We start from the raw sequence: 14,341 nt of genomic DNA on the forward strand, positions 1-14,341 counted from the left end.
TCTATCATCTATCATCTATCATCATCTACCTACCTCCCCACCCTCTATCTATCTTTATATCTCCACTTCTAATCCAATACCACATGGTTTACTCTAGTTTCCACATTTCCAATTTTGTGACTCTGTTCTCTGACAGGTGGAAACCTGCCTCTCATTACCCACAATATCATTGCACATTTGCTCAACCAAAAAATACACCCATTTAACTACTTTCCAAGTGACCAACCAAGGCCTTTGCAGAAACCAAACCCACTAAAGCCTGAGTAACTTTTAAAGGACTGAAGGACTCACTTGTCCTTGAGCTTCATCTCCAGTCATCACATGTGGTGTTCTGTGTAAGACAGTGAGTTTGGTAGACAGGGGACAGTGTCCCGCACCTCTCTTTGTGCCCACAAATGGTGGTGTCATGGGACACACCGTTGACTCTCCGTATCTGCTCATCAGAGTAATTGCTGGTCTTGCGAACATGAGAAGAGACACAGTTGAAATGTTGCCGCTGACTATTGTCTCTCGGGGTAATTGGTCTGACCAACCTTTATAGATCCCGCAGCTCTTACTGAGATGATTAATGACCGGCTTGTTTGAGAAAAATCTCGGCTTCCTCTGTCTCTTTAGAGCACTGTATCGTTTAAAAATATATGTTTTTATTGATTTTAGAGAGAGAGGAAGGAAGAGAAAGAGAGAGAGAGACAATGATGAGAGAGCGACATCAGTTAGCTGCCTCCTGCACGCCCCCTACTGGGGACCAAGCCCTGACTGGGAATCAAACCAGAGACCAATCAGTGCACGGACGATGCTTGACCAACTGAGCCACTCCAGCCAGAGCAGCACTATATCATCCTTTTTCCTAATTCTCAGCTGAGAATATGCTTTTTTTCATTGATTCTAAGAGAGAAACATCGACCAGGTTCCTCCTGTGGGGATCGAACCCACAACCTGGCTATGTGTCCTGACCAGGAATCGAACCCATGACCCTTCCGTGCATGGGACAATATTCCAACCACGGAGCCACGCCAGCCAGGGCCACTGTATCTTTTTTTTTACGACCGGAGTGCTGACATCACCCTGCAAACATCAAGGTCTTTCCCGCAGAGCCTCAACGTCCCCTGTATTTGTCTCTTTTTACCCAGGAGGCACGTTGCCCTTTCAGATCATCAACTTTAATTTTGAAACTGTGCGGGTGACGTGGAACGCAAGCGAACACGTGGGGGATAACTTGACTTTCTTCTACGGGTAAGCGCCCTCCCGGGGGGAAAAAAAAAAAAAAACACGCCCCGCGCTACAATATCTCTTCTTCTGAGACATCAGCCATTGGGAGGGCCGGGGAGGAAAGATTTGAATAATCGAGATGTGTAAGTGTGAATTGTGTGTGTGTTTTGTGTTCACCGCAACCGCAACCACAGTTCCCCAAAAAACCTAACCGAGTGATGACTGAGTCATACTCGAAACTACCTAGATTCTCGTCTAGATATTCGCGATGTTCTCTGTTCATCCAAGGTCACCTTCAACATCCTAGCAGCTCCCAGGAGCTTTGCTGACTTGAAATATTACCTGCTTTGCATACAGAAGGTTACGCTTATCACACCAGGGGACCAAGGGCTACTTTCCAAAAATATATCTTTCTGTTATAGGCTTATTGACCTTGCCTTCTGCACACAAAGATACGAGCACACATGTGGGTGGAAGCGTTTTTGTCCCCCCCCCCTCCCCGCAATGCATTTAGTCTCAGTTCTATCGAAATTGGTGTGCGACCTGTGGTTGCTTCTCTGCAGTTTGATAGCCTCCGAGATTAACAGAAAAGTCTAAAAGGGAGCGAAACTTGAAGATGAATTGATTTGGAAGATCAGACTCATGGGAAAAAAAAAAACATAATGGGCTAGATTTTCCAGCTGGTGGTAGAGATGAGTCACTTGAGTTTTTTTTTGAGCATGAGGGTTTTTTTTGTGTATTTTTTTTTTTCATTTATTACAGGAGTAAATTTTGATCTAGGTTTGAGGTCTTAAGGTTGAAGCATAAAGTGGTCTCAAGCTGGGTTCTTTTTTAAAAAACGTTTTTATCGATTGCAGAGACAGGAAGGAGAGGGAGAGAGAGAGAGAGAAACATCAATGGTCAGAGTCATTGATTTACGGCCTCCTGCCCGCCTCCTATTGGGGATCGAGCCCGCAACCCGGGCATGTGCCCCAACCAGGAATTAAACCAGTGACCTCCGGTTCGTGGGTCAACATTCGACCCCTGAGCCACGCTGGTTGGGCTCAGGCTGGGTTCTAGGCTTCTAATATCGCAGGGAAGCTCAGAAAGACACCCCATCTTTGTACATCCCTATGAAAGTGTCTCTCAAGCCTGAGGATTGGTGACTCTGCAGGTCCAGTTGTAGCTGTATTCGTTCCTGCCCTAGTTCTGCAAGACCAGACGTCTGAGATCCAGGGGACCCAGGGCCGTGCACCCTCCAGAGGCTCCAGGGAGGCTCCTTCCTGCCTCTTCCAGCTCCTGGGGCTGCAGGCGTCCCCGGGCTGGTGGCCGCCTCCCTCCCGTCTCCACGTGGCTTCATCTCTGTGTCTGTGTCTCCGCTTCTGTCTCTTACAAGGACCCTGCCCTTGGATGTCGGGCCCCCCTGACCCAGGACGACCTCCTCTCACATCCCTCCACATAAGGCCCCATTCGCAGCTTTCTGGGATTAGCACTTGGGCACGCACGCATCTGGATTATTACCCCCCAACCCACTCCAGCAGCTACTCAAAGGGGTTTAGCCACGTGAACGAGGGATTCTGTTGGGCCAGGTCTTGCTGTAGCTGTCCAGGGCGGGGGTCGCTGATGCGAATGAAGAAGGGACCCGATCTGAGCCCGTGGCAGGGTGGCTGAGCCAAGAAACGGGCCCGTAGACACGTCAAGGCGGCTAAAGGGTTCCCTTTTTTAACCGCAGATTCCGCAGCGAGGAACACAGCCAGTGCCGCAACTATATTCTTCAGGAAGGTCGCACGGTGGGGTGTCTCCTCGAGGCAGAAGGAGATAAAATCCTGTGGTTTTCCATCAGGAACGGGACCCAAACTCTTCTCTTGAAGAGTTTATGGATCAGTTACTATCGTAAGTGCCCAGGGGAGACAGCATTGCCCTTTCTCCTCTAGAGTCCAGCGGCCCATGTCCACCCCAACGCAGAAGGCCCCAGTCCCCCAGAACCTTCCATCTCCATGCACTCAAGAGACAGAGATGCATCCACCCTGAGGGGGAGACCAGAGGACTCTGCAGGTTGTGACTGAACAGAATGAGCCAAAGAGGCTTCGGTGCATTTGCCTCCAAACACCAGGAGAGAGACACCCCCTCAAGGCCTCAATCCCGCCCCACTGATTTTCCTTAAGTGCCCCGAGGTCCTGTCGTTCACCTTGGGTTAGAAAATATCGCAGAAATGTAGGAGCCCTCTCTCCAAAATTTGTAGTCTTCATTCTCTATTTCTGTGAGATCGCGGTGTTTTTTAAAATATGTTTTTATCGATTTGAGAGAGAGAGAGGGGAAGGGAGGGGAAGAGAGAGAGAGAAATATGGTTGAGAAACATCCGTTGGCTGCCTCCTGCGCGCCCCCTGCTGGAGACTGAGCCCCCAAACGCCCAACATGTGCCCCGAGTGGGAATTGAACCGGCGACCTCTTGGCGCTCAATCCACTGAGCCGCACTGGCCAGGAGTGTTTTGTGTTTTTAGGGATGGGTGTCAAAGGTCCGTCTCAGAATCCGTTGAGGCCTACGGATGCCCAACTGATAAAATCCCTCGTCGACGCCGCACAAGCTTCCCGAGGCTGTCGTAACAAATTCCCCGAAACTGGGCGGCTGAAAGTCAACGTTTGTTTCGCTGCCCAGGAGGCCGGGAATCCAAAGGGAAGGTGTCCACGGGGCTGGTACCTACTGCAGGCTCTGAGCGGAAATCTGTCCCATGCCTCAGCGATAGCTTCTGGGGGCTTCTGGAAACACTCAGCATTCCTCAGCTTATAGATGCATCACCCCGATCTCTGCCTGTGTCTGCCCATGGCCTACGCTATGCGTGTGCGTCTCTTTTCTTCTTATAACACCACTCAGGTTGGTTTAGAGCCCACCTTACGTCAGTACAACCTCACCTTGTCTTAAATAGTCGCACCTGTGATGATCTTAGTTTTTTAAAATTTATCTGTGCTGTTGAAAGTATTACCGATGCCCCCCTTTATTTTTCCCATGGACCTCCCCACCAGCCCCAGGCCTTCCCCGCAGTATTGTCTGTGTCCATGGGTTATGCACAGATGCATATAAGTTCTTTGGTTAATCTCTGCCCATCCCTTTCCCTCTGAGATCCCTCAGTCTGTTCCATATTCCATGTCTCTGCATCTATCTTTTTGTCAGTTTATAATGTTTATTAGATTCCACATATGAGTGAGATCATGGGATACTTGTCTTTCTCTGCCTGGCTTATTTCACTCAGCATAATCCTCTCCAGGTCCCTCTATGCTGTCCCGAAGGGTAAGGGCTCCTTTTTCACAGCTGCATAGTATTCCACGTGTGTAAAGGATCGTCCTCTGATGTGGGTTGCCTACTTAAGGAGACCCTACTTAAGGGCTCCTTTTTCACAGCTGCATAGTATTCCACGGTGTAGATGTACCACAGGTTTTTTTATCCACTTATCTACTTGGGCTGTTTCCAGATCTTTGCTATTGTAAACGTGATGATCCTGTTTTGAAATGCCATCCCAGTTTGAGGTACTAGGGGTTAGGGCATCAACCTGTGTTTTTTGAGGGGGCATAATTCATAGTATAAAGTACACCCAGAATTTTTCATGCCGTTTCAAGAAGCTCCTTCCAGGACCCAACGATAGCTCTTCGGAGCTCAGGTTAAAATCTCTATTATAGCCCGGTCGGCGTGGCTCAGTGGTTGAGCATCGACCTCGGAATCAGGAGATCACGGTTCAATTCCGGGCGCGTGCCCAGGTTTCAGGCTGGACCCCCAGTAGGGGGTGCGCAGGAGGCAACTGATCAGTGACTCTCATCATTGATGTTTCCCTCTCTCTGTCCCTCTCCCTTCCTCTCTCTGAAATCAATTTAAAAAACCCAAAAAACCTCTATTATAAATGGACTAAGGACAAGGGAACCCCAAATTCCCATAAGGCATTAAAGGAAGAATCAACCCTGGCAGAAGGAAGTGATTCTGAGCAAACTTACCCCTGTCACTGTGGAGACGTGGGATGCCCCTCTTTATAGAAGCTACGGTCACTGTGTTTTCTCTCTTTTCTCAGTGAAGCCCAACTCCCCGAAAGATCTGAACTTCTCGTGGCATCAGGAAGCGATGACAGTGACATGTTCCAATCTGCCCTACGGGGGCCTCTTGTATGAAGTTCAGCACAAAAGCGCTTTTGACACAACGTGGCAGGTGAGTGGGGTGGGAGATTCTCGGGGCTATTGAGACAAAACATCCCCAAGATGCTAACTCTGAGGACACGTGAGAAAGAGAGAAAGAGAGAGAGAGAGGCAGTGATATTAAGATTTATTTAAAGGATTTGGTCTGTGGTTATAGGCCAGCAGGCTAGAAACTGAGGGAGGGTTCAAGGTCATGGTCTTTAGGCCCAATTCCTCTTTCTCTGAGAAGTTCTCACGTCACACCTTCAACTGATTAGGTGAGGCCCACCCACATGAAGGAGTGATGTAAATGCAACTGATTAGGGATGTTAATTACATCTACAAAAAAATTACCTTCCCAGCAGCATCTGGAGTGGCGTTTGAGCAAATAACTAGACGCCCGGTCTGCACCCAGTAGAATAGCATAGCTGCTCATCAAAGGAATGGAAATTAGAGCCACAGTCGGCACAGGGGATTTGCCTAAACAGCAGGCAAAAAAAAATAAAATAAAATAATAATAACACGTGAGGCTATTCAATGGCACTCAGCATCAATAAACTCGGAGGGCTTGTCTGTGGTCTGACTTCTGATCCCTGTTTTAGACACTAAAAAAAAAAAAAAAAAAAAAAAATCAAAATGTGGTTGAGTTTTTACATAAAAAGATGTGTCCTGGAGAATTATCTAAAATAAATACAGCCCGGGCCGATGTGGCTCAGTGGTTAGAGCGTCGGCCTGCACACCGAAGGGTCTCGGGTTCGATTCCCAGCCAAGGGCACGTACCTGGGTTGCAAGTTGGATCCCCGGCCTCCCGGTTGGGACGCGTGTGGGAGGCAACCCATCGATGTGTCTCTCTCCCATCCATGTGTCTCTCTGTCTCTTTCACTCTCTCTGAAAAGCAATGGAAAAAATATCCTCAGCTGAGAATAAAAAATAATAATAATAATAAGAGGAATTACGGGTCACCTCTCAGTGATTCTTCGTGAGCATCGGAGGCGGTGTTTGCTGTAAAGGGTTTGTTCCTGTTTGGAGGGGAGCACGGAGGTGCTGACCCATCTGTTTGGGGTTTTTTTTTTTTTGCTGTTGTTTTGAGGCCACAGATCTGGGCAGAAAGAGAAACTCACACAAAATTCCCCAAGAGAAGGAAACTTGAGTTTCAGGCAAGAAGACAAAAAGCCCAGGTCAGGTCACGCATCCTCCTGTTTGCTTTCCTCCCTCCAGTCTGACGTGAGAAACACCTGCAACGTTACGATCAGCGGCCTGGATGGTGACAAATGTTACTTCTTCCGGGCCAGAGTGATGACCACGGAGTCCAGCTATGGCCCCGAAGCCCACCCCAGCGACTGGTCCGAGGTGACACACCGTCAGAAGGGTGAGCCGCGAGGTAATGCTCCTTACGCGGTGGCCCGACGCCATCCAGGGCCTGCAGTCTGGCTCTGCTGGTGGGCGGGAGGGGGCTCCTGAAATCACACGTGACCTCATTCCTCGTCCAGGGGTCGACTTGAAGGCCATGCCTCCACTTGGGTTTCTCTCCAGCCAGTCTTTTCAGTGGGGCTAATTTTTATTTTTTACTTCTTTTGACTTAGCGACACTAATAACAAGAACCGTTTATGAATGTTGTTACGTTGATATAGGTATAGGTGAGTAAGTAGTTATATAGAGAAATAGATAAATGATAGGATTTGTTAAATACATGATAGATGGTTGATGGATGGGTGGATGCATGAATGGGTGGATAGCTAGATGATAGATATATGATAAATATATAGATTGATAATAGATGATTTATGAATAGGTGGATAGATAAATGATGTATAAATGTATGGATCATTGAGATTAGATAGATAGATAGATAGATAGATAGATAGATAGATAGATAGATAGATAGATAGATAGATAGATAGACAGATAGACAGATAGATGGATAGATAGATATAGGTGACAGAGACAGGTAGATAGATGGATGATACATGGATTAATAGACACATGTTGGATAGATGGATGAATGATGGGTGGATGGATGGATGGATGGATGGATGGATGGATGGATGGATGGGTGGATGGGTGGATGGGTGGTTGGATAGATAGGAGATAGATGATGATGATAGATAGATAGATTAGATAGATAGATAGATGATAGATAGATAGATAGATAGATAGATAGATAGATAGATAGATAGATATAGATGATAGATAGATAGATAGATAGATTAGATAGATAGATAGATGATAGATAGATAGATAGATGATAGATAGATAGATGATAGATAGATAGATGATAGATAGATAGATGATAGATAGATAGAAGTAGGTGACAGACAGACAGGTAGATAGATGGATGATAGATGGATTAATAGACAGATATTGGATAGATGGATGAATGATGGGTGGATGGATGGATAGATAGGAGATAGATGATCTAGATAGATATAGATAGATAGATGATAGATAGATATAGATAGATAGATAGATAGATAGATAGATAGATAGATAGATAGATATAGAAATAGATGATAAATGGACAGGTAGATGGATGATAGATGGATTAATAGATGATGGATAGATCGATGGGTGGATGGATGGACGATGGATGGATGGATGGTGGATGGATGGATGATGGATGGATGATGGATGGATGATGGATGGATGGACGATGGATGGATGGATGGATGGATGGATGGATGGATGGATGGATGGACGGATAGATGTTGGATGGATGGATGGATGGATGGATGGATGGATGGATGGATGAGTGGGTGATGGATGGATGGACAGATGATGGATGGACGGATGATGGATGGATGGATGGATGATGGATGGATGATGGATGGATGATGGATGATGGATGGATGATGGATGATGGATGGATGATGGATGGATGATGGATGGATGGATGGATGGGTGGATGGATGGATGGATGGATGGATGAGTGACTGACCGGTGACAGCGAAAAGCCAGCTTTGACATCCTCAATGCTCGTACCTGTGGTTACACTACCTGCCTGGTGTGTTCTATGCAGAGACACCTTCTCTCTTTCCAACTTAAATCAAGATTTGCTGACACACTGACATTTATACGGGGGGGGGGACGGTGGCGGGGGGCTGGCGCTCAATCGAGCATCGTGTGGACATCTAACAGCACCCGTTCCGTCTGTCTTGCCGTAGCTTCATGCCAGGAGAAGACGCTTTTCTCAAGATTCGTTTTCATTTACTGCATGGTGGCCTCGCTGACGCTGTTCCTTTTCGTCTTGTGCCTGTGGAAGATATGGAGGTAAGGATGACCCCCCGCGGGGCTCGTTGGGCACATGGGCAGAGGGCTTTGCTTCCAACAGGTCCAAGAAGTGGGGGAGAAGAAGAGCCGTCCAGTGGTTATTTACCGGAGCATTGCATCCAAAACAGCTCCTCACCAGAGGATATATATTTTTTTCCCATAGATTTTTTTAGAGACAAGGGAAGGGAGGGAGAGAGAGAGAGAGAGAAACACTGATGTGAAAGACACATTGACTGGGAGGCATGCACCCCGACCGGGGCCAGGGATCGAACGTGCACCCCAGGTACATGCCCTTGACCGGGGATCTAACCGGCGACCCTTCAGGGTGCTGGGACTGACGTTCTTACCGCTGAGCCACACCGGCCAGGACCATGTCAGGAAGTTTGAATATCAAATTGAAACGACCCTCAAGGGCCACCGAGGGATAACCTATCACACGGGCCCTGTCTCTCCGTGTCCCACGAGGGGGAACTCAGCTGTATTGTTTCGTTGGAGCTACCGAAACAAAGGGCCACAAACTGGGGCGTCAAACAACAGACCTGTATCTCCCAGTCCTGGAGGCTGGAAGTCTGGGGTCCCGGTGTGGACAGGGCTGGTTTCTCCTGAGGCCTCTCTCCTTGGCACGGAGACGGGTGTCTCCTCCCTGTGTCCTCACGTGATCTTTCCTCCACGTGCACCCACAGGCCTGGTATCCCTCTCCCTTGTCACAAGGACGCCCGTCATATCGAATTAGGATCGTGTAAAATTACAACCTCTTAGGTTCTGTGCACGGGGGGGTGTGAATTAAACTGACCAAAAAGAGACGCCTAGGAGAGAAAGCATCTATTTCTCTATCAACGCAACATTTTTATGTGCACGGGGCATCACAGAAAAGAAATGAAAACCCCGAACGCGGTTAGTCTGAGGGTGGGTAGTGGTTATATACCATTTTAACCATGAGCGGTAAATTGGGAAAAAGCGACTCGGCAAAGGTACTGGGGTTTGAAGCTCTACGGGGGGTTCATGGCGCGAAGGTGAGCCGAAAATGTGCGAAGGAAACGAACGGTAGATAAAGGTTCTCCGCGCAGAATTATCTCGATGTCACCTCCGGAGATAAGACTCTTTCTCCATTTCCTGGTGAGGGGGGCGGCGGGGAGAGGGGGGCGCCTCCCTCGAACGGAAACTTCCTTTGCAAAACGGGGGTATGGATGCCTCGCTTTTAGGCAGACGGGGGAGGGCCGAGAGGCAGAGACATCCTCTCGGTGGCCTTCAGCTCCAAACAGCCCGTATCCCAATAGTGGATATTGGGGGCGTAGCTCCCTGATGGCCATCGGCCCCCAGCTTGATGACCTCGGAAGTCCAGGGAGTTACCCCGTCTGACCAGACTCTCCCGGACCCTTTCAGGGTTAAGAAGCTGCTCATGCCCAATGTGCCTGACCCCAAATTCACCTTCCCTGGGCTCTTCGATTCCCACCACGGAAACTTCCAGGTAAGGGCCACCTGCCCCCCCCTGGCGCCCTCCACAGGTGGTGATATCTCCCCACCCCGTGCGCCTGTCAAAGGAAGAAGCATTCAAACCTATAGAGAATTTTTCTGAGTTTATTTCAGCCAAACCGTCGACAACGCTCCGGGGAACAACAGCCCTGCTCCTTGTTTCATGTGTCACAACCCAAAGAGGAGACGTAAGGGGGTCCCCCTGAAATCCACGGGTGACGGATGCGGGGAAAACCTCCCGGGTTGGGTAGAAAGTGAAATGACAAACACATGTCTTTTACTCAGGCGGGTGCAGGATGGTTGACTCAACAATTAACGCGATGACAACGAGGGGACGTGTGGTCTCTGCAGAGCGGAGCCCTGGCCCTGACGGGTCCGGAAAAAAGGGAAATTACCCTGACGTCCCAGGGATTTGTTATCCCAGATGCAAAAAGACAAGACAGGCTCAGTGCCCGTAAACATGGACCTTTGTCAGGATGATTCAGGCCTAGGACCTGACGACCCTCCATAAACTGCTTTTAGTTTAAAAAGTTTTCGTTTCAGACCATCCCGTGGGGTTCCTTTCGGCCTCTGAGGTTGCAAGGCCGCCCGCAGGCCTCCCCTGAGCCCGTCGGGTGAGTGTGGGGCCCCTTTGGGCCTCCCCTGAGCCCGTCGGGTGAGCGTGGGGCCCCTTTGGGCCTCCCCTGAGCCCGTCGGGTGAGCACGGGGCCCCTTTGGGCCTCCCCTGAGCCCGTCGGGTGAGCTTGGGGCCCCTTTGGGCCTCCCCTGAGCCCGTCGGGTGAGCGTGGGGCCCCTTTGGGCCTCCCCTGAGCCCGTCGGGTGAGCTTGGGGCCCCTTTGGGCCTCCCCTGAGCCCCTCGGGTGAGCGTGGGGCCCCTTTGGGCCTCCCCTGAGCCCGTCGGGTGAGCTTGGGGCCCCTTTGGGCCTCCCCTGAGCCCGTCGGGTGAGCGTGGGGCCCCTTTGGGCCTCCCCTGAGCCCGTCGGGTGAGCACGGGGCCCCTTTGGGCCTCCCCTTTGAGTTTCCCCCTGAGCCTCTGAAAGCAGCTGCTTGTCTTTTTTTTTTTTTTTCCCTTTGGTTCCAGAGAGAGAGAGACACACACACAGAAGCTGCAAGGCTCTATTTCTCAATCAACCCCAGCCATCACCACCGTGGCCCCCCCACCCCACCCCACCCGCCCGCCTCCTCGCCTCTGATCTCATCAGGAAGCTGGGTTCTTCCTCGGTTCCCCCTCTGCCGCTTGAACAAGAGCCGTAAACTTCTGCTTTCCGACGTCCAGCCGTTGCTCCATTCACTGGGGAAGCACTCAGGGGGGCTGAGCCCCCGCTGGAGGGGAGGGAGGGTGCAGGGACCGGCCCCCACCCCAGGGAGCTCAGCAGGTGTGGGTATAAGACCAGGAGTGTGACCGGGGTTTTGTTTGTTCTCTGGGGCTGCCAGAAACTGGGGGCTTCAAACATCACAAATTCATCTTCTCTCCATCCTGGAGACCCGACCGAGGGGGTCCCAGGGCCAAGCTCCCTCCAGGGGCCCCAGGGAGGGTCCTTCTTGCCTCTTCCAGCTCCTGGGGCTCCAGGCATCCCCGGGCTGGTGGCCTCCTCCCTCCCGTCTCTGTGTGTCTTCTCCTCTGTGTCTGTGTCTCTTCCAAGGACCCTGCCCTTGGGCGTCGGGCCCCCCTGACCCAGGACGACCTCATCTCAGAGCCTTCATTTCATCCCATCTGCAGAGACCCTGTTTTCTAATAAATTCACAAATTTCAGATTCACAAATTCTGGAGGTCAGCCCAGCCAGCGTGGCTCAGCGGTTGAGCGTCAATCGATGATCTAAGAGATGGCGGTTGGGGGGCTCAGTCTCCAGTAGGGGGCATGCACGAGGGAGCCGATCAATGACTCTCTCATCACTGATGTTTCTGCTTCTCTCTCCCTCTCCTGTCCTCTGTCTCTAAAATCAATAAAGACATTTAAAAAGAAATTTCTAGGGCTCAGGACTTGGGGGTATATATTTAAAAGAGAGAAAAAAACACCACCCAAAAACCTTTCCTCTAACCTCTTAGGTGCTGTGCCGGAGGTCTGTAAATTAAATCGACCAAAAAAAAAAAAAAAAGATGAAAAAGACTGATTAACAGGAGAAAATGTTTATTTCCTATGCACATGACATGTGGGGGAGCTTACAGGAAAGATGTAAAAACTCCAAAGAGGTGGTTCCACGCGGGGCTGATACGCATTTTATCACAGGGCGATGGAGTCGGGAGAAGAGACGAGACCAAGGAAAGGGGGTCTGGGGCTCGCGAGGGGCAGGGAACGTGTGGACAGGGGACTGGGACGTGCCTGATAAGTAAGGTTTATTAGTCAAGTTCTCGCTGGGTCGGGCTGGACCAGGAAGGGAAAGTGGAGAATATTTCCTAATGGAAATTTTCTGTACAAAGGGGAAATTCACGGCAGAAAGAGGGCAGACGGCTCCTGCTGTGTTTGCTCTTTTTAAATGGCTTTCAGCTCAAAACAGCCCTGCAGCCAACCAGCCTCTTTGGGGTGGCCCGTCCCCATTCCGCTGAAGGGAGAGAGGAGGCAGGTGGAGAGGACAGGAGGACACGGTGCTGTTCTCCTTGCACTAAGACCACACTGGTGTTCGAGACATCGACTGGTCGGTTGCTTCCCCCACGTGCCCCCCGACCAGAGTCAGGGATCGAACCCGCAAACCAGGTACGTGCCCCTGACGGGGAATTGAACCTGCGACCCTTTGGTCTGCGGGGCTCACCACTGAGCCACACCAGCCAGGGCTAGACCTGCCTTTTATCATCACAAAGCCTCTGTGAAGATGCTGAATTCGAGTCCTTTACGGCTCCATTGCGAGTGGCATTTCCATGGAAAGGGGGGGCTGCCGTGAGCGCATGTTGGGGCGCTTGGCCGGGGAACCCTTGCACCAATCCCCCTACAGGAGTGAGCTGGGTTTTTTTTTCTTTTTTCTTTTTTTTTTTTTTTGCATTTTTAAAAATTTATCTTTATTGTTGAAAATATGACAGATGTCTCCCTTTTCCCCCCATTGATACCTTCCTCCCCACTCCCCCCTTCCCAGGCCTTCCCCCACTATTGTCTGTGTCTGTGGGTGATGCATATAAATTCTTTGCTTAATCTCTTCCCATCCCCTTCTTCCCCCCTTCCCTCTGAGCTCCCTCAGCCTGCTCCATGCTTCTATGTCTCTGGATCTATTTTGTTCATCAGTTTATTTTGTTTATTAGATTCCACATATGAGTGAGATCATGGGATACTTGTCTTTCTCTGCCTGGCTTATTTCACTCAGCATAATACTCTCCAGGTCCCTTCCTGCTGTCCCAAAGGGTACGAGATCCATCTTTTTCACAGCTGCATAGTATTCCACGGTGTAGATATACCACAGCTTTTTTTAATGCACTCGTCTACTGATGGGCACTTGGTTTTCTTGCATTTGAATAAAGACGCTTTGTCCCCGCAGGAATGGATTAAGGATACGCAGAACGTCACCCACTTGAATAAGACAGAGGATCGGGAGCAGGAATGTGTCCTGGAAGAGGCCCTGGTCATCCAGCTGCCCAAGACCGAGGCCGAGACACCCGAGACAACGATGACAAGCTCATTGTGTCTGCAGACGGCGGAGAAAGAAGCAGCTGCTGGGGAACCCGGGCCGCTCCCTTGTCAGTCCCCCCAGGGAGGAGAGATGCTCTGTCTCAAGGGCTTCATGTTTGTGATGAGTGACAACTCTTATGTGACGCTATGAGGGGCTGCAAACTAAAAACCAACTTTGGGCCTGTGCTGACATTTACAGACTGAGGGGAGCTTCTCAGAGACTCGACGCCCATCCCCATGTAGGGGAGACCCTGGAGCAATGATGCCAACATCTCAGGGTCACCGAAGACCCCAATCCTATCTCCCGTTCATTGCTTTTCCAGACTCAGCTTTGACCCCACGGGAATAATTATTCAAGGGCTCGAAGGCAGATTTATTGCATGAGGGAGGCGATTGGTTGGAGCGGTTCTTTGCTCTCGTAGCTGATGTTTTCACATAAAATCGAGCAATTTCTGGGATCCCTTGTTACTCAGAACATGGATCCAGCAAGCGAGCCTGGGAGGCTCACGATGTGAAAGGAACCCTGCTCCCCAAATGCCCACCAGCCACCCCGCTCCGCTTGCAAGAACTGGGGCCATTTCCTTCCAGAGACTCCGTTCTGCTTCCTGAGTGCACACCAGTGACATTCGTCCGTGTCTGGGAGGTATTTGAATTTCTGAATGCTC

General features: G+C 50.1%; 1 protein-coding gene across 1 annotated transcript; it reads left to right on the top strand.

Moving 5' to 3' along the window:
- Positions 1 to 466: 466 nt before the first annotated feature.
- On the top strand, positions 467 to 14,034 carry CRLF2 (cytokine receptor like factor 2). The gene is made up of 8 exons (XM_016221702.2): positions 467 to 515; positions 1,131 to 1,233; positions 2,921 to 3,081; positions 5,244 to 5,377; positions 6,562 to 6,724; positions 8,505 to 8,610; positions 9,994 to 10,078; positions 13,546 to 14,034. Exons 1-8 carry the CDS (start codon positions 467 to 469, stop codon positions 13,825 to 13,827), a joined length of 1,083 nt encoding a protein of 360 aa, XP_016077188.2. The 3' UTR covers positions 13,828 to 14,034.
- Positions 14,035 to 14,341: the final 307 nt, after the last annotated feature.

Source organism: Miniopterus natalensis, chromosome X (genome assembly GCF_054644295.1).
Source record: "Miniopterus natalensis isolate mMinNat1 chromosome X, mMinNat1.hap1, whole genome shotgun sequence".
Taxonomy (NCBI): domain Eukaryota; kingdom Metazoa; phylum Chordata; class Mammalia; order Chiroptera; family Miniopteridae; genus Miniopterus; species Miniopterus natalensis.